Source organism: Pan troglodytes, chromosome 11 (genome assembly GCF_028858775.2).
Source record: "Pan troglodytes isolate AG18354 chromosome 11, NHGRI_mPanTro3-v2.0_pri, whole genome shotgun sequence".
Lineage (NCBI taxonomy): Eukaryota > Metazoa > Chordata > Mammalia > Primates > Hominidae > Pan > Pan troglodytes.
This window is the reverse complement of record NC_072409.2, coordinates 112,611,138-112,637,304: the sequence shown is the minus strand read 5'-3', so window position 1 is coordinate 112,637,304 and position 26,167 is coordinate 112,611,138. Positions and strand designations below refer to the sequence as shown.

At 36.5% G+C, this 26,167-nt stretch overlaps 1 protein-coding gene across 50 annotated transcripts in view; it reads right to left on the bottom strand.

Moving 5' to 3' along the window:
* Positions 1–26,167, bottom strand: part of RFX3 (regulatory factor X3) — a 308,560-nt gene that overhangs the window by 79,835 nt on the left and 202,558 nt on the right. For 33 of the 50 annotated variants that reach the window (XM_016960369.4, XM_063787175.1, XM_054657801.2 and 30 more), the window contains 1 exon segment: positions 3,351–3,425. The exons of the other annotated variants lie outside the window; for them this stretch is intronic. In XM_016960369.4, the coding sequence (XP_016815858.1) occupies positions 3,351–3,425 (75 nt within the window). 50 annotated transcript variants of the gene reach the window in all.

Below are 26,167 nucleotides of genomic sequence, written 5' to 3'. Positions count from 1 at the left end.
TTTTAAAAGATGAGATTGTTTAGAGAAAAAAAGAGTTATTTACTCTTAAACTGAAGGCTGCATATAGAGAAATAATTGAGTGACCATACATTCTTTACTCAGATGGTATACCAGAAGAAGACCACCCTTTACCAACAATGTTCACATATATATCTACTTGAAGCAAACTTGAAAAGAAAGGAAACAATACAATAAATGTACACATGATTGGCAAAGGCATCCTAGAATTCCTAAATAATGAAGGTAACATAAGGCCTGATTCCTTCTATTGTTTCTTTTTATTCATTCAGCAAATATTTAGTGAGTATCTACTATGTACCAGGCACTGTTCTAGGCACTAGGGATGCACTGGTGAACAAAACATACAACAATCCTTACTTTCTTGGAACTACCATTTGCAATAAATACTTACTAAATGCCTATTAGAGATGCTGGTACTAAAATAACTCCCACCATGTTAATTCTCTTAAGAATATGTTGAAAATGGGGTAGAAAATTCAATACCTCACCCCATCTTCTAAAGTGTGGAAAGGTGTAAAGCAAAGCAATCAAGTTGGAGTCTGCTGAGGGGATTATTTATCTTATTTAGTCCTAATAAGAGTTTTTAAAATTACTGTGAATAAGCAAATACAGAAACAGAAAATAGGAAGTCTTTGCTTATCCATATTCCAAAATAGAATGAGAATAGACTTTTCACCTCAAAAGTCATGATTAACACCCCTCCTTAGAAACAGGTAAAATATGGGATGCAAATTATTATCAATAATTTCTCCCAATGTTTTTACATAATAAAATTGATCCTTTGGAGACAGTGATAAATCAGGGACCTAATCATCATAAAGCGGAATTCATGTTCACCTTAAAGAATCCCACAAACCTCAAATAATTCTATATTATGCCCCATATAGTGAGAAATAAAGGTAACATAGTTTACTAACATTTAAAATATTAACAACAATATTTTAAAAAAACTCCTTCTCTCCACTGAAAAAATTCTACACAACATAAAATCACCAGTTAGATTCACAGAATGTAAAATACCTTTAGCAGATAGTTATCAACCAGAATGCATGCACTAGCAAATTCCAGTTGTTTTTGATAAATCTCAGAAACATTACAAGCATCATCAACTTTCCAGGGAGGAAAAAGACAACAGGATCTTTTTCTGTGTTTAGGAAGAAACTAACCTCACTGATCAGTCAGCAGAAGCACTGAGCCTTTCTCCACTGTTTATAAACCATCCGTAGAATCATTTTTATTTCTAAATATTTGACTATAAATATATTTTTGAATGAACTTCACTGTGCCTCAAGGTGTAATAAAAATGAATCAGGATAGCTGGAGAAAGATTACCACTGCACAATCAACATTTGCGCCCACTCTTTCCACATACTGAAGTGTCTCTGGGAGTTGTTAGCAGTATGGAAGATCAGACATATTATGTAATAAAAAAAATGAAGCCATGAAGTAATAAACATTTGTCATTGTTTATGCAGCTTAATTCAAACATTTATTAATCTTAAACATTCTTTCATGAATTCTATAAAGAAAAACAATTGTTAAAAATCTCTAACAGTTGAAAAGCTTCAAACAAATCAACAAATACATTTTTAAAATATATAAGAAACATGTTCTTATACTTCCATTATTGTTCATAAAAATACTAAGATGAATAACTGAAGTTAAATTTAAAATTAAACGTACAACGTATTTTACTAAGTTATTCATGTCAAGTAAAAATGAACCCTGAGTTGAATATGAAAGCACAACTTGGAAGTCTGAAAGCTGAAACAGGTAACTGGAAACTTCAGGTTTTTTTTTTTCTTATGTCCTTGCACATTTGTGACTAAAAGGAAGAACAATTTCACTTCCCATTTTCAAAGCATAAATATAAGTTAATCATCACCCCCCGGACACACACAGCCTAGTAGTATACAGGAAATCAGCCTTTAATGCAATCACAGATACATGCCAACATAGCAGGAATATACTTACGAAACATAAAAGAGTGACATACTAAATACCAATTTTCAGCAATGAAAAAACTTATATTTCTTAAACTCTTTCAAAAGGAAGGGCCAGAATATATACTATCATGTTTAAGTTTGTATGTATAATTTGTCACCAAATTTATAGGCATTCTCCAAGTTGGCTAACCTGGTTTTGTTTTCCATGATACTTTCCTTTGAAAAAAGAAACAAGACAAAATACCCCATCTAAAAACAAAGTGTAAGAACATAAGGAGGTATTTAGTGCTATTTTAAGATATAAAATTAAAATGTTTCAAAGATCAAATACTTTAAAAAAACACAGTTAAAACATTTTCTATGAGTAAAAGTTTTAGGTTTATTGAAAAAAATGGTTTTATTTGGGTGATCCAATATCGAGCTTTTCAGTTATAAAATATGAAAAAGAAACAAGAAGTCATAATACTTTACCCCTAAATTTAAGAACAAATTGTCAGTTGTGGGAGAAAATTCTAAACTAAAATGTCACTAATGTTAAGTTAGCAGAAGATATATCTAAAATGAATTTACACCATGGGTCTATTTACTTTTTTCCATATATTCAGAAATCATCTTAACAAAACAAATTTTTATTCAGCATTTTCATTGGTTTCCCACATGAGAACAGCTGATAAAAATGTTTATAATTTCACAAAACTATCATCACCCTTCTTACACTTACCAGTGTCATAGTGATATCTGCATCTGATAACAGGAAACAGCTTCAGGGCATAGTAACGGTAGTTTTATCTCAATTATTAGCAATTTATGGCTTGTAGACAGTCTCACTTTTTCTTTTGGTTCACTTTCACTTCTCTTTAGGTCTTAGGACCTGAATTCAACTATGGGGTTGTTTACTGCCCACCTTACATAGTCTTACTGGTAAACAAATCATTTTCAAACAGTTTATCATTGGATTTCACATTAATCATCTTTTTTCTACTTAAAGAACATTACTGGTCACGCAAGTAGACATGGCTGTTTGACAGAGATGCAGATTACAAGTATTTGCTTCATAGTAAATAAATATCAAACTGGAACATTTTAAATATTGCAAATCACTATTATTACTTTGTACAAATACATGGCAACTTGTTACTAACTCGAAAATATTATATCTGTACCCAAAGAGTACAGAAACCTAATAAATTATACTGGAGACTCTATGTTTTGGATATTTCACTGTACAAAATAGCCATTAAATGACACAGAGATCATAAGGGGCTGAGAAAGGAAGGTTAAGAAGCAAAATAAATAAGTAAATAAATAAAACAAGCATTTAGAGGCAAGCAACACATGCAGAACAAGCAAGAGATTAGTGTACATGAAGAAGAGGCAACTTACATGGCTGTTGAGAAGAGAGCTTCTGTGAGTGGACAGACCGTCAGACTTTTGCAGCGTCTCAATCGCCATTTCAATCTGATAATAGATGTCATTAAAAAAAGGGCTCAAGACAAGATAGTAATAAAAGGCTGACCAGAGAATTTCTGATAGATTCTTTAAAGTTCAACTTCTTCCTCAATGGTCGTTAATGAACAGTTGTCACTTACTGTGTTTTCTCCCCTTCTTCCCCACCCTCCAGAGAATAAAATAAAAATATGCACACTAATAATAAGCCCATTCACAAAGTAAACCTTTTTTGAACATTCCATAATTATAATCAGAATGGAGACCTGAAGAGCAGGAACCCCGGTGGATTTTTCTTCTTATGAATAAACATTCTTGACTTTCATAGTTCAGGATGTGGGATAGTAACTATTCTCTTTCTAAATAGTCTCCCACCTAAAGAGTATTTAATATTAGTGCTATTCTCTCATGAAAGGAAAATCATACCGCAGATTTTGAGTTTAATATGCATTAATATTTTAATGCAAATGAACAAAGATTCTTTCATTAATGTCCAAAAGTTACTAAATCCATACATCTCTCCATTAATCCTGTATTAAAATATGGAAGTAGGGGGTCATTAGTATGAACAAATATGAAGAAGTAAAATGATGGTCCCTACATTATATTTTAGGATGTGGTGTTAAGGCAGAAATATTAGAAATGACAGCAGAAATGGAATGTAGAAGAGAAAATAATTCAGAGCCAACAAAGAGAAGGGACAATCACAGAAACAGCTTTAATCCGTGAAATCTCAGCATACCATGTGCAATTATTAATTAAGTACCAGGTGTTAGTGATAAATGTGATACACTCTTAATAACCTCATATTTAAAGTTATCTATCTTTCAACTCCTGGTAGTATTGCATGTTCCATTAAAAACAGGTACTGAACACCATGTATTTGGATACTGAGCTATATTAACAATATTAGCTAAATTCAAAAGAAAAAAATCACACCATGCAATTTAAGAGAGAAAATTGATTTCATTATTCTTAACCGTCTGATTATATCAACAATTCAGTATAAGCAGTTATAAAAATATTTAGAGCTTTAAAACATATTTAACTTTCTTATACTTTGACTATGGAAATTGATAATGCCTTGAAATTTTAACATACTGCCCCCTCCCAAAGAAAAAGAATGCAGTAATATCTACAGCAAAGTCTTAATTTTCTACCAAGTTTCCAACTTCTTTATGGTAAAACACTTTATACACAAAATACTCAGTATCAATTATACCAACATTAAATCTAATTTTCTTCTAAACAACTTAGGAGTTAATAGCTTTAATTTTATTTTACATTATTTTCCCACGTTGCTAATTCTTCCCTGGAGTTAATAAAACATAATACTGAAAAGAGTATGTTAGGTTAAGAAATCATAAAAAAATTCTTAAAATAGATATTAAATTAATTCATAGGAAGATGTAATACAATTTATCCTACTGTTAACTTTTTTTAGACAAAAAAATTAAGTAAACTTCTTAATCATTCTCTTCTAAGAAACATAGGCTTCTAAAACATTCTCTCTGCCAGAATGGATGTTAATGCAGTTTACCACTATACTTGAAAATAGTGATACTGCACAAATGAAAAGAGATATATTACAGAAAGAGTAATGTAAATGTAATGAATAAACAAACATTTTACCAAAACATTAAACTGTGAAACTATAAAGGACTTTGGTATAACATCTCTTAAAACATGATCAATAAGTGCTTTGTTTTCAAAGAGAAAACAGAGCAGAAAACAAGTCAAAGGATTCATGTGACTACAATTCACTTATAGGAAGAATTTGCTCAAAACCCTAATTTGCCATTATACCTATATTTTCTTTAAAGTTTGAGTGCAGAGAATTTGAGGTAAGATTTCAGTCTAGTAAATATAAATAAAATGATCTGTAACTTTTGATATTATAATTTTTAATGAAAGGTAAATTACCAGATACATAATTGCTGAGCAACACTAAAGGAGAAGTCCATGCTCTCAGTTTGTTAATAAGCACTTTTCAGTTGGATAAACCAGCACTTCTTTTTCTGGGAAAAAAAAAAAAGTCAGAGATCTGCTTCTGTTATTGAAGCTGTCATTTCATGGTGGTCCTAGATTTCCAGATGATTCCCTAGAAGGCCAGGCTTTTAGGAAATGGCCTTCTCATTTCTGGACAGTTTTTTAAGAGCTTTGGAAAGGAGCAAGGAAATATGTGGGTGAAAATGGATTCCCCAGGAACAGATACACTGACATTCTAGAATGCCTTGGACCTTCAGAATTTTGGTTCTTCTTTGTGTCACTTTGTAACACAGATAACAAAAGGGGTATTTCTTTTGGCTTTAGGAATCTTCTGCCTAACTGACTTAGGCCTGTGCCGAATTTGTGGAGCACGGGGAATGGAAAGGAAGAAATATGGAATGATAGGACAACCAAGAAATAAAGACTGAGTTCTTCTACAAGGAAGACACCAGCCTCAGCATGCATGTTGGAACCTACTTGGAAACCCACGGGCTTCCAAATACTCATGAATTCTTTAAGGCTTATTAATTAGTCCAATGGGATAACCAGGCCATTTAGTTACCACCTCACTGATAAGAACTTCCGAGAAGCATACAAAAAATTAACATGTATTTATTATATTCATTTTAAAAATTTATTGAAGGGAATTCCAATCTCATGAAAGGATCATAGCCCTGATTACATTTTTTAAAAAAGTTTTTTTTCTTTTTTAAGTACATAGTAACTGTGTGACTGTCATATATAAGGTTGTGTGCAAAAGATCATGATTACAAAAATTTTTCATAATGCAATAGACATTACAATCCAGTAAGAGAGACAGGGTATACACATGGTCATATATATGAATAAATGCATAATTACCAAATTATATGTCTGTGTCCCCACCCAAATCTCATCTTGAATTGTAGCTCCCACAATTCTAACATGTTGTGGGAGGGAGCCAGTGGGAGGTAACTGAATCATGGGGGTGGTTTCCCCAATACTGTTCTTGTGGTAGTGAGTAAGTCTCACGAGATCTGATGGCTTTATAAAGGGTTTCCCCTTTTGCTTGGCTCTCATTCTCTCTTGCCTGCTGCCATGTAAGGTGAGTCTTTTGCCTTCTGCCATGATTGTGAGGTCTCCCCAGACACATGGAACTGTGAGTCCATGAAACCTCTTTTTCTTTATAAATTACCCAGTCTCAGATATGTCTTTATCAGCAGCATGAGAACGGACTAATATGCCAAACAAGACTACTTGTAACAAAAATACAAGCACAGTTCAGAAAGGTGGAAGAAAATAAGAGTAGTAGTCTTTAACTTTTGAGGAGTCTTTAACCCTTTTGAGGATGTAATGAAAACTGTGAACTCTCTACTTGGAAAAAATATATACAAGAACACCTACAAAATTCACATTTATTTTCTTAGTTTATAGACTCTCTGAATTCAAAACCCATGTATTAAAAGATGGAAGTGTTCAGGGGGTAAAAGGGAAATCTAGGAAGAATCGACTTAATAGAGCCAGGAGGCAAGAAAGCACAGGCTGTGTCCATATTTGGGAAATGGCAAGAAACCTAGTTTGTAGGGCATGAGCTATAAATATACATTTCATGTATATATGGGAGAGGTATGAGTGAGGCTGAAAAAATAGGTTGGAAGTAGATAATGTATGCGGGAATCAGGGAAAAAGCATTGTCATTAGGGTTTTGAGGAAAGTGTAGGGATGTATGAAAAATGCTAATTTTCAGATAAAGCCAGGAGACGGGTTTTGCTGGGTATAACGGGACCATGCTAGTAGTAAGGTTAAAATAGGTGAAAGCCAAGTGTGCCCAATAAATGCTTGTGGATTGAAAAGAAGCTCTGGGACAACAGTAAAGGAAGACACTATCATTCACAGGAATATATTATGACAACGGTGGGAAAGTGAGGGTGAGGAAGAGGCAAGAGGAATAATGCAGAAATGGGAAGAAGAGTAACAATGAGCCTTTGAAATTACAAAGATATGAAGGATTAACTAGCTGCATGATTCCAAATGGATTACTAATGTCACTCCTACGAATTAGCCCATGATTTGGGTTTACCATAGTTTCAAGGGGGTAGTTTTATGCATATGGGGAGGGGCTGGGTAGAGGGACAGAGGAATAGTGTGCAAATTAGCTAGATAAAATGTTAGTGAATTAGGATAAGTTTCTACCAGTCTCATCAAAGATTAAATTGATTTGTTAAATTTTCCATTATTGTAGCTTAGATATTTACGTAAATATTTGTTCAACCTTCTGAGAGTTTACCAATCTCAAGAAAAAAATGGCACACATCAGCATTTGACACCTAAAACACTAATCCCAAAGTGAACTGGTAAGATCACATGCTTCCAGTTTACTGTGGATCACTTAAAAAGTTAAGTTCATTCATTACGAAAAATTTATAAATTCTGCTAGGTAGAAATATACGTAACACTAAATGATGTTTTACCACAATACTCATGACTGTCATATTTAAGGTAGGAAATGATGATCAGTTAACACCGATGGAAAATTTGCTTAAAAGTAGTCTCATTGATCCAAAAGATTACTGGCCCAAGTGTTCAATGTGATATTCTCATATATCATCTGAGGAAATGCTCCTAACCTCAACAAAGATATTATATCCCCATAGCTTCATGCAACGAAAATGATTAGGTTACGAGTTAGCTAGCTAGAATTTAAAACTGATTCAAATTCAAGCTTTTTTTTAAGTATAAGAATAAAATCAACACTATTCCTCTCCCAGTGCAACTATGGTGTGTGCTGCTGATAGTGGGAAATTCGTTAAACTAGCAGAGTTTCATAAATATGTAAGTGATTAAAGGCAAAATGAATGAATTAAATAATTGAATATTACTGGAAGGAAGGGAAATTACTTCTTGCTGTTACAGTTTGACAGAGCATGGGTAAGGCAGTTCTTTAGTAGAAAATTGACAAATATGACACAGGAAGGGGAACATCACACACCGGGGACTGTTGTGGGGTGGGGGGAGGGGGCAGGGATACCATTAGGAGACATACCTAATGCTAAATGACGAATTAATGGGTGCAGCACACCAACATGGCACATGTATACATATGTAACAAGCCTGCACGTTGTGTACATGTACCCTAAAACTTAAAGTATAATAATAATTTAAAAAAAAAGAAAATTGACAAATGATACCTGGCATTCTGATAAGGGCAGGTTAGTGAACATTTTAGGCAAAGCAAACAAGATAAGATTGCATAATGTAGGTTCAAGGAAGGGTAAGATTGGTAATATGGTTTGGGTCTGTGTCCCCACACAAATCTAATCTTGTAGTTCCCATAATTCGCATGTGTTGTGGGAGGGACCCGGTGGGAGATGACTGCATAATGGGGGTGGGTCTTTCCTGTGCTGTTTTCCTGATAATGAATGGATCTCACGAGATTTCATGGTTTTAAAAACGGGAGTTTCTCTGCCCAAGCTCTCTTTTTGCCTGCCACCATCCACGTAAGATGTGACTTGCTCCTTCTTGCCTTCTGCCATGACTGTGAGGCTTCCTCAGCCACGTTGAACTGTGAGTTATACATTAAACCGCTTTCCTTTGTAAATTGCCCAGTCTCGTGTATGTCTTTTTCAGCAGCATGAAAATGATCTAATACAATTGGCCGAATAATAAGGTTCCTTTAGGGATAGGTAAATATATACAGACTGCAACTTTGTGGCTAGGAGTGTTCAATTATATAGGATGTGGGCCACTGTTAAAAAGTCTTGAGAAAAGGAATTAATCTGACATCACTACATATATTATTAATAATTTGGAATACAATGTAGGATAGGAGAGAATCTAGACAGGAAAACCAACTTGGAAGCTATCATAATAGTCCAAGATTGAGGTGAGAAACTGGTGATAACACTGCAGTGAGAATGAAAGGGATGAATACAAACATATTTTCAAATCACAGCTCTAAAGGTGGGAGTCTAAGGGAGAAGGCTTGGTAGTGCTGTATTTTTACTTGAAATGAACACAATGGCCTTTATTTCATCACTATGTGATTAGAACATTTCAAATACACATATCAAACACATTGACATGAATAGATTCTAAAATGTTTTTCCTGCTCATTTCTCTGCCGCATAGTCTTTATTCTAAGAATACGGATCATTTTGTTATTGAAATTTCAACTGTAGTGCAAAGTACTGTAATCACATTAACAAGAGGCCTTGTGACAACCTAAGTTAGACTAATGCAGAGCCTCAGTGAGATCTCTCTTCTTGAGCGTTGCTCCTTCCTCTCTTTTTCCTTTCTCTTAGATTCTTTCAATTTTTTAAAATCTTCTTCTGCCTTTTTTTACTTAATGGCACAGAACCAATTTTCTTTTAAGATTAAAAAGTTCATTTTTTCCATTAAAAATGGGGATAGTAAACATTCTCCATTTTTTTCTTTAAACTTACAAAGCTTTAGGCTATGAAAATATCCTTGTTTATTATTTAAAAAATCAATTCTCTGAACTAAGATCCACTGCCTATATGTAATCTATTAAATGATCACCCTGGGACTGAGTCACTAATAGTGGACACCTCCTCCCTATGATTATCTAACGTTAGGATACATAGTGCTTGGGAATTAAGACTGGTTCATGAGGGTCCTGGACTACTGCCTCACAATCAGATAAGACTCTATGGCAACTCCTGTGAGATCAAATGGTGGGGTGAGCCATTGTTGGTTCTCAGCCAAAGTTGGGAACCCTCCATTCAGTGCTACTGGAAGCCAGAAATATTTTCAGAAGATGAAGAGGGGGATTCAGCACTGCCTTTAGACAGACTGCTGAAATGTCAGAGTGGCTGGTCTCTGGGGCAGAAAAGTGATAAAAGACGATGAAAAGTTTCCCAGCCTTAGGAATTATATGTGGTCTCAAAGTCTGGCAAAGGTTCAAGAGTCAAAGTTCACATAATAAACTTCCACATTACATGCCAATTTACATGCCAGATTTCTGACCACATATTAGCAGGAACATGAAAAGATCTCTTTGCAAGATGTCATACGACAAAGTGCTATGGAACATAAATAGAAAAATCAAACCTGGTTGGAGCAACTTGCTGAGAGAGTGGTTTACAATGAAGCCTATTCAGAGTAAATTAGATTTCATCAGAGAGTAGAGATGACCCACCCCCATGCCATGACTTTTGCTGTGAGTGAGTTCAATTGAGTGAAGAAAGAGGGGAAGGTGTATGGGTTGCTATGAGAAAATATTTGGAGCACCAGAGTGGAACTGGAGAATTACAGCAAATACATATGTGAGTCAGCTCCGCTAACCAAACTTTGAATCCTTGAAAGACACAATCCCAGGAGTTGCCTTCATTTGGGCAAGACGATCTCCACACTAAGCCTGGAGAGCTAGAGACTATACCAATTAATTTGCTTCTGGTGTACAAAGTAGTATGGTCACAAATTTGATAAAAATATGACCATACAAACAATCACCTGGCCTTTGTTCTTGTCAGGTAGATTCAAGAAAAATGCACAGATTGTGTACGACAGAGAACGTCACTTCTTTTGAGTATGCCAAGCATGCATATTTTGTGACAGACTACAGCAGTGAAGGGAACTTCCATGATTTCTCAGGAATTAGGATTAGGAATTCAGAAAGGGCAAGGGAGATGTCGTATTTCACACCAGGGAGAAAAAATACAAAGTTTAGTGGAGCTCCAACAAAGATATAGCAACCCTTCTAGGAAGAACCTGTAGGGTACAGGGCACCTATTATCTCCTGGGAGACAGAGACAGTGCAATAAATCCGTGGCCTAAAACTCAGGCTGAAAACTTCCCCAATCACCAAGATGCTAATGCTGCCTTGTTGGAATGAAGGACAGGCAGACAGTCTCCAAGCATTCAAGAGCCACCCTGAGGCTTGTGCCACATCTGTCCAAAAATCAGCATCAAAAAAGAGATTTTGGAGAAAAGTCTTAACCTAAGCCAGGGGGAAAAGAGAATGGGGGTGGGGAGGAGAGGGTCAAATGATGTCCAATAAACGTTGTGCTTGTGTTCTCTTCCCATGTTCAAAGAAGGGATCAATATTACATTTTTTCAAAGGCAATACATATTGTGAAAAGAAAAATGTAATAGAAAAGAAAAAACACATTTTCCCTATTATAAGGGAACGCATTTTTCCTATTATAAGGGAATGCATTTTCCCTATTTTAAGTCCCCATTGCCTTCTAAAGGAGAGTCCTTCTCATAGGATGGCCCTTTGTTTTGCAGAGTTGCTCTCAGGTTTAAGTGTTCACTGAAGCATTGAGAGATTCTGAGATTTAGAGGAGACGGAATGATCCCAGACCTGGAAAGACTGAAGGTGGAGGATCACTGGCAGAATGAAAGGACAGAGTGGGGAGAACAAGGTGGTACAAAAGACGCTTTGTGTGACCGTCTTTTAGAGGGTGTGATGCTAAACAGTGCTTTCCCCTACAAAATCTTCAGTAAAACCTATGCCACTTGCAGATACTTCTAGTACAAGTAATCAAGACTGGCTGGAGCACAGGGATCATTAGGGGCAGTTGATAATGCCAAGAAGGTAAACCTCAGTTTGAAATGCAGCAAAATGGGAAGAGGTGTTGAGTCTTTTGTATGATTTACATGGAACCAAAAGAGGCTCCCCTGGACATGTTGGTTACATACACATCTATGCAATGTCCCAAACAGAATATCATATATACGGACAATTAGAACTCTCTCTTAATGTAAATATTAACCTGTCATTCCCTTATATGCTAATAAGGCAGGAAGAAAAAGAACAATTATATCTTCTTATTTATTGTCTTTATAGGTCAAGGCATGTTCTCTCGACTCTGAAATGGCTTTTTAGTCTTTTGTTAAAAGAGTAAAGGTCAAGATTGATATATTCAACTATCACTGTAATTAAAATTGGTTTCATGGTAGAAACTTTCTTTTCTAGAAATCTTAAAGTGATTTGAAAATGGAATAGTACAATGCTTTATGAATTATAAAGGGTTTCTATATTAATTCTCACTTTATCTTCACAACAACTTTGTAAAATAGTAAAGGTAAGGAATATTATCTCCTTTTTAACAGATTAGAAACCTGAGACTATGTGGGATTGATGGATTTTCTTGAGATGTGTAGAACTTTCTTGGGTATTAACTATGAAATTGAAATCCAAGATTTATCATGCTTAAATTCAACATCATTGCCATCATATACAAATATAAAATGAATATAAACAAAGTGGAAATATTTCAAATTGTTGTAATGAAGTTATCTTCTGAGGAGTGAGTGGCTTATAAAATCAAAATTTGCTAAATGATTTACTGTTAACAATTTACTTTCTAACTGGAAAAATTTAAATATGATCGATAAACGTTACTCAAAAATGATGTAAAATGATGAAGTTACTAGGCAATAAAAAGTTTTAACTAGATAGTTAAATTTTAATCATAAAAACAGTTACCTAATGTATAACAATTGCATTTTCTTGTTAATACAAGTTACTCTGTTAACATCATCAGTGAGTACTTTCTCAGAGACATAGCATTTCTGTTTTCTTGTGAAAACTGTAAATTATTTAGAGAAACTTAATGAAGAGGATACACTTAAAACCAGGAATTTCCTTCTGGGTAATTTCTCTTCTGACCTTCAGGACTTTAAATTTTGTTTGTATTTGAAATCAGGTAAGACAAAAACATTTCTACCTGGTTTGCATCTTGAGATCAGGTAAGATAGAACATTTCTACTTGGAGACTTATGTTTAGAAAAGGGAATTGTGATGGCTGGCATCAGCATGTAGCCACCACTCACACCTGTGTGAAATGACAGCCTCCTGGTGTGTGTGAAGAAGAGCGTACATCCTATAGGAAGCCATTCAACCAGGAACAACAAAAGAAAGAACACTTTCCTTTTGCATTTAGTCTCTATAATCACTAAAATTGCGGTTGTTCAAAATGTGGTCCTGAACCAGCAGTATCAAAATCATTTGGGTACCTGTTAGAAATGCTAAACAAGACCGGGCGTGGTGGCTCTCACCTGTAATCCCAGCACTTTGGGAGGCCAAGGCAGGTGGATCACCTGAGGTTAGGAGTTCAAGACCAGCCTGGCCAACATGGCAAAACCTCATCTCTACTAAAAATACAAAAAATTAGCTGGGTGTGGTGGTGGGCGCCTGTTATCCCAGCTACTCGGGAGGCTGAGGCAGGACAATCGCTTGAATCTGGGAGGCAGAGGTTCCAGTGAGCCAAGATTGCACCACTGCAAGCCAGCCTGGGCAACAGAGCAAGACTCTGCCCACCCCCTCAGTCCCCCAAAAAAGAAATGCCAAACAAAACAAACCTCTACAATGGAGACTCTGTCCCCAGGCCTTTCATACATGTGTTGTAAATGCTCTAACCTCCTGTTTCATTTGCCCAAAGCAGTGTTTTTCAGAATGTAAGGTGCAACTAATGGGTTACAGAATTAATAATGTAGGTACTGACCAGCATTTCTAAAAACCTAACTGAATAGAGTAGAAAATAACCAGAGTTAACTGCACACAGTATGGATAAGTATTGCTTCATGAAACTTTAGTTTCAGTCATATGTATACATGTACATGTATATACATAGTCACATGTTTGTATGTAGATGTGCACTCATGAATATATGTATGTGCATATGAGTGAGTATTGGGCCACAATGTAAAGGTATTTCTCATTGTAGTTTGTGGCTTTAAAACTTCAAATATCCTGTAATAAGCAGCTGAAACAGTATCAGTTCCCATCTAGTCAATGGAAACCTTCTTCTAAGGATCTCCAGAGTGTTCCTTGAGCTCTGCAGACCCAGCAGATATATACAGAAACACCACCAATCAAGCTAAGGTTCCAGCTATGTACTGTTAAAAGCTGTATATTCAAACAATATGCAAATACATTACTTCCACAGCAATGTCAAGAAGTAGCTTAACTGAGAGATTCAGGATAAACTGTTCTTTTAATCCTCAATTAAAAAAAAAAAAAAAAAGCAGGGGGATTGAGGTTCCAAGATGGCCGAATAGGAACAGCTCCAGTCTGCAGCTCCCAGTGTGAGCAACGCAGAAGACGGGTGATTTCTGCATTTCCAACTGAGCAAACAGCACACCAGGAGATTATATCTCACGCCTGGCTCAGAGGGTCCCACGCCCATGGAGCCTCGCTCACTGCTAGCACACCAGTCTGAGATTGAACAGCAAGGTGGCAGCGAGGCTGGGAGAGGGGTGTCCGCCATTGCTTAGGTTTGAGTAGGTAAACAAAGCGGCCTGGAAGCTCCAACTTGGTGAAGCCCACCGCAGATCAAGGAGGCCTGCCTGCCTCTGTAGACTCCACTTCTGTGGGCAGGGCATCGCTGAACAAAAGGCAGCAGAAACTTCTGCAGACTTAAATGTCCCTGTCTGACAGCTTTGAAGAGAGTAGTGGTTCTCCTAGCACAGAATTTAAGATCTAAGAACGGACAGATTGCCTCCTCAAGTGGGTCCCTGACCACCAAGTAGCATAAATGAGAGACACTTCCCAGTAGGGGCCGACTGACACCTCATACAGCCAGGTGCCCCTCTGAGACGAAGCTTCCAGAGGAACAATCAGGCAGCAACATCTGCCGTACTGCAATATTTGCTCTTCTGCAGACTCCACTGGTGATACCCAAACAAACAGGGTCTGGAATGGACCTCCAGCAAACTCCAACAGACCTGCAGCTGAGGGTCCTGACTGTTAGAAGGAAAACTAACAAACAGAAAGGACATCCACACCAAAACTCCATCTGTATGTCACCATCAACAAAGACCAAAGGTAGATAAAACCACAAAGATGGGGAGAAACCAGAGCAGAAAAGCTGAAAATTCTAAAAATCAAAGCGCTTCTTCTCCTCCAAAGGAACGCAGCTCCTCGCCAGCAACGGAACAAAGCCGGACGGAGAATAATTTTGACGAGTTGAGAGAAGAAGGCTTCAGACGATCGGCAAAAACAAACTTCTCTGAGCTAAAGGAGGATGTTCGAACCCATCACAAAGAAGCTAAAAACCTTGAAAAAAGATTAGACGAATGGCTAACTAGAATAAACAGTCTAGAGAAATCCTTAAATGACCTGATGGAGCTGAAAACCATGGCATGAGAACTACGTGAAGCATGCACAAGCTTCAGTAGCCGATTTGATTAAGTGGAAGAAAGGGTATCAGTGACTGAAGATCAAATGAATGAAGTGAAGCGAGAAGAGAAGTTTAGAAAAAAAAGAGTAAAAAGAAACGAACAAAGCCTCCAAGAAATATGGGACTATGTGAAAAGACCAAATCTACGTCTGATTGGTGTACCTGAAAGTGATGGGGAGAATGGAACCAAGTTGGAAAACACTCTTCAGGATATTATAGAGGAGAACTTCCCCAATCGAGCGAGGCAGACCAACATTCAAATTCAGGAAATACAGAGAATGCCACAAAGATACTCCTCAAGAAGAGCAACTCCAAGACACATAATTGTCACATTCACCAAAGTTGAAACAAAGGAAAAAATATTAAGGGCAGCCAGAGAAAAAGGTCGGGTTACCCACAAAGGGAAGCCCATCAGACTAACAGTGGATCTCTTGGCAGAAACTCTACAAGCCAGAAGACAGTGGGGGCCAATATTTAACATTCTTAAAGAAAAGAATTTTCAAACCAGAATTTCATATCCAGCCAAACTAAGTTTCATAAGTGAAAGAGAAAAAAAATCCATTACAGACAAGCAAATGCTGAGAGACTTTGTCACCACCAGGCCTGCCTTACAAGAGCTGCTGAAGGAAGCACTGAATATGGAAACGAACAACTGGTAACAGCCACTGCAAAAACATGCCAGATTGTAAAGACCATCGATGTTAGGAAGAAACTGCATCAACTAACGAGCAAAATAACCAGCTAACATCATAATGACAGGATCAAATTCACACATAACTATATTAACCTTAAATGTAAATGGGCCAAATGCCCCAGTTAAAAGACACAGACTGGCAAATTGGATAAAGAGTCAAGACCCATCAGCGTGCTGTATTCAGGAGAACCACCTGACATGCAGAGACACACATAGGCTCAAAATAAAGGGATGGAGGAAGATCTACCAAGCAAATGGAAAACAAAAAAAAGGCAGGGGTTGCAATTCTAGTCTCTGATAAAACAGACTTTAAACCACAAAGACCAAAAGAGACAACGAGGGCCATTACATAATGGTAAAGGGATCAATTCAACAAGAAGAGCTAACTATCCTAAATATATATGCACCCAAAATAGGAGCACCCAGATTCATAAAGCAAGTCCTTAGAGACCTACAAAGAGACTTAGACATCCACACAATAATAATGGGAGACTTTAGCACCCCACTGTCAACATTAGACAGATCAACGAGACAGAAAGTTAACAAGGATATCCAGGAATTGAACTCAGCTCTGCACAAAGCGGACCTAATAGACATCTACAGAACTCTCCACCCCAAATCAACAGAATATACATTCTTCTCAGCATCACATCACACTTATTCCAAAATTGACCACATAGTTGGACGTAAAGCTCTCCTCAGCAAATGTAAAAGAACAGAAATTATAACAAACTGTCTCTCAGACCACAGTGCAAACAAACTAGAACTCAGGATTAAGAAACTCACTAAAAACTGCTCAACTACATGGAAACTGAACAACCTGCTCCTGAATGACGACTGGGTACATAACGAAATGAAGGCAGAAAAAAGATGTTCTTTGAAACCAAAGAGAACAAAGGCACAACATACCAGAATCTCTGGGACACATTCAAAGCAGTGTGTAGAGGGAAATTTATAGCACTAAATGCCCACAAGAGAAAGCAGGAAAGATCCAAAATTGACACCCTAACATCACAATTAAATGAACTAGAGAAGCAAGAACAAACACATTCAAAAGCCAGCAGAAGGCAAGAAATAACTAAGATCAGAACAGAACTGAAGGAGATATACACACAAAAAACCCTTCAAAAAATCAATGAATCCAGGAGCTGGTTTTTTGAAAAGATCAACAAAATTGATAGACCTCTAGCAAGACTAATAAAGAAGAAAAGAGACAAGAACCAGATAGATGCAATAAAAAATGATAAAGGGGATATCACCACTGATCTCATAGAAATACAAACTACCATCAGAGAATACTATAAACACTTCTATGCAAATAAACTAGAAAATCTAGAAGAAATGGATAAATTCCTGAACACATACACCCTCCCAAGACTAAACCAGGAAGAAGTTAAATCCCTGAATAGACCAATAACAGGTTCTGAAATTGAGGCAATAACTAATAGCCTACCAACCAAAAAAAGTCCAGGACCAGACAGAGTCACAGCCGAATTCTACTAGAGGTACAAAGAGGAGCTGGTACCATTCCTTCTGAAACGATTCCAATCAATAGAAAAAGAGGGAATCCTCCCTAATTCATTTTATGAGGCCAAAATCATCCTGATACCAAAGGCTGGCAGGGACACAATAAAAAAAAAAGAATTTTAGATCAATATCCCTGATGAACATCGATGCAAAAATCCTCAATAAAATATTGGCAAACTGAATCCAGCAGCACATCTAAAAGCCTATCTACCACTATCAAGTTGGCTTCATCCCTGGCATGCAAGGCTGGTTCAACATATACAAATCAATCAACGTAATCCAGCATATAAAAAGAACCAAAGACAAAAACCACATGATTATCTCAATAGATGCAGGAAACGCCTTTGACAAAATTCAATGGCCCTTCATGCTAAAAAATCTCAATAAACTAGGTATTGATGGGACGTATCTCAAAATAATAAGAGCTATTTATGACAAACCCACAACCAATATCATACTGAATGGGCAAAAACTGGAATCATTCCCTTTGAAAACTGGCACAAGACAGGGATACCCTCTCTCACCGCTCCTATTCAACATAGTGTTGGAAGTTCTGGCCACGGCAATCAGGCAAGAGAAAGAAATAAAGAGTATTCAGTTAGGAAAAGAGGAAGTCAAATTGTCCCTGTTTGCAGATGACATGATTGTATATTTAGAAAACCCCATTATCTCAGCCCAAAATCTCCTTAAGCTGATAAGCAACTTCAGCAAAGTCTCAGGATACAAAATCAATGTGCAAAAATCACAAGCATTCTTATACACCAATGACAGAGAGCCAAATCATGAGTGAACTCCCATTCACAATTTCATCAAAGAGAATAAAATACCTAGGAATCCAACTTATAAGGGATGTGAAGGAACTCTTCAAGGAGAAATACAAACTACTGCTCAACGAAATAAAAGAAGACACAAATAAATGGAAGAACATTCCATGCTCATGCATAGGAAGAATCAATATCGTGAAAATGACCATACCGCCCAAGGTAATTTATAGATTCAATGCCATCCCCATCAAACTACCACTGACTTTCTTCACAGAATTGGAAAAAACTACTTTAAAGTTCATATGGAACCAAAAAAGAGCCTGCATTGCCCAGACAATCCTAAGCCAAAAGAACAAAGCTGGAGGCATCACGCTACCTGACTTCAAACTATACTACAAGGCTACAGTAATCAAAACAGCATGGTACTGGTACCAAAACAGAGATATAGACCAATGGAACAGAATAGAGCCCTCAGAAATAATACCACACATCTATAACCATCTGATCTTTGACAAATTTGACAAAAGCAAGAAATGGGGAAAGGATTCCCTATTTAATAAATGGTCCTGGGAAAACTGGCTAGCCACATATAGAAAGCTGAAACTGGATCTCTTCCTTACACCTTATGCAAAAATTAATTCAAGATAGATTAAAGACTTAAATGTTAGATCTAAAACTGTAAAAACCCTAGAAGAAAACCTAGGCAATACCATTCAGGACATAGGCATGGGCAAGGAGTTCATGACTAAAACACCAAAAGCAATGGCAACAAAAGACAAAATTGACAAATGGGATCTAATAAAACTAAAGGGCTTCTGCACAGCAAAAGAAACTACCATCAGAGTGAACAGGCAACCTACAGAATGGGAGAACATTTTTACAATCTACCCATCTGACAAAGGGCTAATATCCAGAATCTACAAAGAACTTAAAACAAATTTACAAGACAAAATGAAACAACCTCATCAAAAAGTGGGCAAAGGATATGAACAGACACTTCTCAAAAGAAGACATTTACGCAGCCAATAGACACATGAAAAAATGCTCATCATCACTGGCCATCAGAGAAATGCAAATCATAACCACAATGAGATACCATCTCACACCAGTTAGAATGGCGATCATTAAAAAGTCAGGAAACAACAGGTGCTGGAGAGGATGTGGAGAAATAGGAACACTTTTACACTGCTGGTGGGACTGTAAACTAGTTCAACCATTGTGGAAGTCAGTGTGGTGATTCCTCAGGGATCTAGAACTAGAAATACCATTTGACCCAGCCATCCCATTACTGGGTACATACCCAAAGGATTATAAATCATACTGCTATAAAGACACATGCACATGTATGTTTACTGCAGCACTATTCACAATAGCAAAGACTTGGAACCAACACAAATGTCCATCAATGATAGACCGGATTAAGAAAATGTGGCACATATACACCATGGAATACTATGCAACCAGAAAAAAGGATGAGTTCATGTCCTTTGTAGGGACATGGATGAAGCTAGAAACCATCATTCTGAGCAAACTAGTGCAAGGACAGAAATCCAAACACCACATGTTCTCACTCATAGGTGGGAACTGAACAATGAGAACACATGGACACAGGAAGGGGAACATCACACTCTGGGCACTGTTGTGGGGTGGAGGGAGTGGGGAGGGATAACATTAGGAGACATACCTAATGTAAATGACGAGTTAACGGGTGCAGCACACCAACATGGCACATGTATACATATGTAAGAAACATGTACGTTGTGCACATGTACCCTAGAACTTAAAGTAAAATAATAATTAAAAAATAAAAATAAAAATTAAAAAAAAAAAGCCCAGAAAGCAAATCTAGCCAGCGCGGCTTTTCATGTCCTCTTTAACCAGAAAGTAGCTAAAGACAAAATCTTTTCTAAGGTTTTATAAATGTTCAAATACATGAAATCTTTTCCTTTCTATTCACTGATAATTTTATGACGTCTAGAGAAAAAAATTAAGTTATTATGCTTTCAAGCTGAAATTTTGGCAATTTTGTACCAAAGTTGTAACCTGAAGTTATTCTTAACATTTTCATAGGGGGGAGAAAAACGGTTGCCTAAGAAACCTTATAAATTGAATGTGTTCTGAGAACATTTGGCTTATTTTGGGATGTTGGGTTGAAATCAAGATTGTCTTTTTGGACTTCTTTGATTATTCTGTGGAGCCCAGATTCCCCCACCCTCACTAGAAGCCTATGAGTCTGTGACGATAAAACTAGTTTCTGAGACATCAAGTACAAAAGCACTTGGGAGTTGGAATTACCCCTCAGAAATTTGCTGGGTTAGAATTAAATAATAGGATTTAAACTCCATCTTACATTTTCAAGTGGTCTCTGCATTTTGCAGTTTATTCTGAGTACTAAGAACATTTTCACTTTGTAGTTAGTCTCCGAAATCACTAAAACAGGCTTTTAAAGTGTGGTCTTGGACCAGCATTTTCAGTATCCCCTGGCACTTGTTGGAAATGCAAGGAGCCCTTGCCCACACTGACTGAATCGAAAGTCACTGGGGTGAGATCCAGAGATGTGTTTTAATCAGTGCTCCAGAGGATGCACACTCAAGTTTGAAAACAGTTGCACTAAAACATGATCTTTTTTTTTTTTTCATTGCCAGAGTCAGACTGCAATGACTACTTAAGGGAATATAAATAGGTAGGTAACGGACATTCCCACAATGGTGCCAGTTGACTCTAATTAAAGGGTGATTCTGCAATCTTAAGTATTATTTGCATTCATGATTCTCTTTCACTCTCTTGCTATCCAATCCTGCCCAATCTTTAGGCAATTTTGAACTTATATAAGCAATATTATCAGAAGGTAAGCACAATTTTGATAAATCTAAAATTAATCAATTGATAACGTATTAACATTTGTGATTTAAGAAATAATGTGGCAAGAAAGTAGTTGAAACTAACCCTAAAAAGAAGTCTGGAGGCTATTTGTGAATTTGTATTTTTGCCTTGCAAGATTAGGTACCTTTCAGTGCAGGAACTATCTCCATTAGCCCATACTGTTAAGTCTTCAAATTCACAGAAGCACAGTGCCTGGTCAACAGTAATACCTCAATAAATGTTTGAGAAAGTCAGTAACCGAAAAAAAAAAAAAAAAAAACCCAGATTCTCAATACATAAATACAAATACAAACATCAACTTTCATTCCAAAATGTTGAACAATAAGAATGGCTCTAAAAATTTCAACTGAATTAAATGCCAATTTTCACTGTCTAAACTTTCAACAGTCTAATAAATGAGGACTTTATCTGAAACCTAGGATCAGGGTTTTATGTGAACTGTGACACCTCACAGACAATATTAATACTGGGCACATAAAGGATTTGCTTTATCTACATGCATTTGGGGAATATGACCAAATAGATATAATGTATAATCATTAAGAGCTTGTCCAAAATTTTTAAAAATAACAAGTGACTTCTTTTTTTTAATAGATAATATATTCACATGCCTCCCACCTTTTATTCTTCATGTATCCTTCCTAAAGACATCTTTAGGATTGGCTGGGCGTGGTGGCTCACGCCTGTAATCCCAGAACTTTGGGAAGCTGAGGCAGGCGGATCACTTGAGGCCAGGAGTTTGAGACCAGCCTGGCCAAAACAGGGAAACCCCATGTCTACCAAAAAATACAAAAGCTAGCCGGGTGTGGTGGCGCATGCCTGTACTCAGCTACTTGGGAGGATGAGGCAGGAGAATCACTTGAACCTGGGAGTCAGAGGTTGCAGTAAGCCGAGATCAAACCACTGCGTTCCAGCATAGGTGACACAGCAAGACTCTGTCCCACCCCCTCCATAAAAAAAAAAACAAAAAAAAACTTTAAGATATCTTATATAAGCACATAGTAATATGTGTTTCTATTTACACACACACACACTACTCTGCTTTTTCGCTCAACATGATTTGGAGACTTTTTTCATATAAATGTGTACATACGTGTGTGTGCATATATATACATACATACACACACATATATGCCTATATATACATATATATGCATACTACATAGCATATATATATATATATATATATATAGCCTCATTATCTAGGGGCTACATATAATTCCACTTAAGAGATAAAAGTACTGACATTTATTTGCATATTTCCCTGCTGATGGATAAGGCAGTTTCCAGTCATTTTCTTTTTTGAGACAGAGTCTCTGTTGCCTAGGCTGGAGTACAATGGCGTGAGTGATCTTGGCCCACTGCAAACTCCGCCTCCTAGGTTCAAGCGATTCTCCTGCCTCAGCCTCCCAAGTAGCTGAGATTACAGGCATGTGCCACCAAACCCAGCTAATTTTTCTATTTTTAGTAGAGATGGGGGGTTTCACCATGTTGGTCAGGCTGGTCTCGAACTCCTGACCTCAGGTGATCCACCCGCCTCAGGCTCCCAAACTGCTGGGATTACACACGTGAGCCACCGCGCCTGACCCCAATCTTTTTCTATTACAAATAAGTCTACAACAAATATAGTTTTTACGTAGCATTTCATATACATAAGAGTATTATCAGTATGATAAATTCCTGGAAGCACACTGACTGAGTCAAAGGATATGTGTATTTTTAATTTTGATAAAAAATTTCCACATTGCTCTCCAATTCTGTGCCAATTTAGATTCCCATCAATCATGATTGAGAGTACCTGTTTCCTTGCACACTTGGCAAGGCTTACCAACCTCTTCCGCATTGCTTGTATGGGATGAAAGGTATTTCTTTGTAGTTTATTTTTCACTTCCTTTTCATTGGACTGCCTGTTCTTGTACTTGCTCTGTTTTTGTTATTTTTTCTGATGAATTTGTAAGAGTGGTCTATAAATTTAAAAAACTAGTCCTTTGAGTATAATACCTCAAAACTTTATGCCAGTTTGTTGTTTCACCATTGCCTTTGTTTATTGTGGTTTTCTCAGCAGAATGTTTTCACCTTTACATAACTGAGTTTATCAATATTTTTCTTATAGCTTCTGGATTTTATATTATGCTTCCCACTCTAATGATAAAACACACTTTTCTATCCAAGTGAAATTAATTTTGATATAAAGACTAATATATGAACCAATCTAATTTTCTTTTATAAATATATAAATATTCAGTTGTTCCAAATATCATTTACTGATAATCCATGACTTCTCAACTCACAGACAATGCCTCCTTTAATATATACAATATTCCTGCATGCATTTGGCCTACTTGGTCTCTAGTCTTTCATTTACTAGTCTATTCATGTGCTTAGATAATTGTTTTAATTATTATAATTTTATATACATTTTAATATCTGATAGGTTGTTTCCCTCTACCCCATCCCTCATTATTTTTCTTTTTACAAAATTTTCTATAAATTCTTGCAAGTTTATTTACATGAACAGCCTTTCTTGTCAAAAAAACTATTGGTATTATGATTGAGATTATGTTGAAACATTTTATGTTAACTTAGGGAGGTTAAATGTTTAATATTGAAATTTCTTATCCAAGAATATGGTATGCCTTTCCAGTTATTCAAGTTTCCTTTTGTGTCCCTGGCGAACTTTAGGTGTTTTTTATTCAGCAATTGGATCTTGCACACTTATTATTAGTTTGTTGCCAGGCATTTTTTGTTTTTATTATAAATGAGATCTTTGTTTCCATTATATTTTCTAACTATCTAGAAAAGCTATTGATTTATTTGTGTATTAATTTTGTGGCTGGGTGCGGTGGCTCAGGCCTGTAATCCCAGCACTTTGGGAGGCCGAGGCAGATGGATCACTTGAGGTCAGGAGTTCAAGACCAACCCAGCCAACATGATGAAACCCCATCTCCACTAAAAATACAAAAGATTAGCTGGGTTTGGTGGCAGGTACCTGTAATCCCAGTTACTAGGGAGGCTGAGATAGGAGAATCGCTTGAACCCAGGAGGTGGAGGTTACAGTGAGCTGAGATTGTGCCACTGCACTCCAGCCTGGGTGACAGAGTGAGACTCCATCTCGAAAGAAAAAAAAAATTGTACTGCCACCTTACTAAAATGTCTTATTAGTTGTTATAGTTTTTAATTTCATTCTCTATGATTTTTATCAAGTATACAATCACATCATCTACAAGTTCTGACCTCTTTACCTCCCTTTGAATTTATATTTCCTTTCTTTTGCCTAACTGCATCTTTCCTGTAATTTTGAAAGCACAATTAAACATCACATCTTCCTTTCTTATGAGACAGATGAAAAACTCACTCAAACTTACACTTAGTAAATTTTAAGTGTATGTATAAAATTATTTCTAAGTCCATAGATTACAAAACTCCTATGTCATGAAATTTACTGCCACCAATAGTTACAATCAAATGCCATAATTAGAGTTTAAAGGAAACCAGATACTTCTGTGGCAAATAAAGACAACAACTGGAGTTACATGTACTGAGAAAGTGGTAATCAAATCACATGCTTTGGGGGCACAGGAACATGGAGAAATTCTTTCTCAGAGAACTGAAAATTGGTCATAGGCACTGTGTCGTATTTTTCCCCTTTAAATTAAACACATGGGCCAGTAGAAGAGGCAGTATTGAAACTTTCTGAGTCTAATATTGACTCATATGTCACTCTTAGACTACAATGTATTAATATTTTAATCTGTAGCAATGCATTTCATATTTTATCTGGATTATCTAATTTTTATAAGTGAAGCATTAAGTTGGTGGAGTTTTTTTCTTTAAAAATTATGTTAGTTTCAAACAAGTAACTTAACGTGAAACTTGACTTGTAAACCTAAGGAAGGACCAAGCAAAAGATATATAAGAGGTTGCCTGAGGTACAGGTTACTTTAATATTTATAAGTAGAATTTATGAGCATCATTAAACTTTGCTTATCTAGATCCTGTATGACATAGAATCTAGCTTTTTCTGGCATGTTACCCATACACCTGTGTTCTGAAATGCTGTTTCAAATATGAAGTAGCTAAAAAATAAAATAATTCATTATATTTTGCTTTAAAATTCAGAGGAATTCACTGGCTATGCTCAGGAGAGAATGAAGGACGCAGTGATTCTCTTTGTCTTAACCTGCTAGTTTATCAAGATTTCTAGGAGTGGAATGTCTTACAGCCCTAATGGTAAAATTACTGCCTCTAGATCTTATCAGCTTCGAGGCTGGAGCAGTGTGGAACTGACTGACAGCTGAATGGAATACAGATGAAGTGATGGAGACTACAAGTCATTCAAAGTCCCATTTTATTAAATGCTTTGAAAATGAGGCCCAGAACCTTCAGTCAATTTATGATTTAGTGTAGGAAACAGACGGTTCATGGTAATCTGTCTGAGGAGTTTCATTTCAGGGACTGAGTTGGCCTAGGGAAAAAGGGACACAGGAAAACAGAAAAAGCTAAGATCATAATGGTGATACATGTTTCTGCCAAAATAAGTGGACAGAGTCTTTTTTTTTAAAAATATTGAGGCTAATTGTAAAACTTAGTAAATTATTTTAAATAGAAATTACTGTTTTGTCACATAAAATAAGAACTGTGATTTATGCATAATTTATGCATACTTCTAACTTAAAATTTCTTCTAAGCATATCTTCATATATGATAATTAAACAGAAGCGTTCATCTCATGTGACTATATTGCTTTTCTGTCTCGATGTAGTCATAACC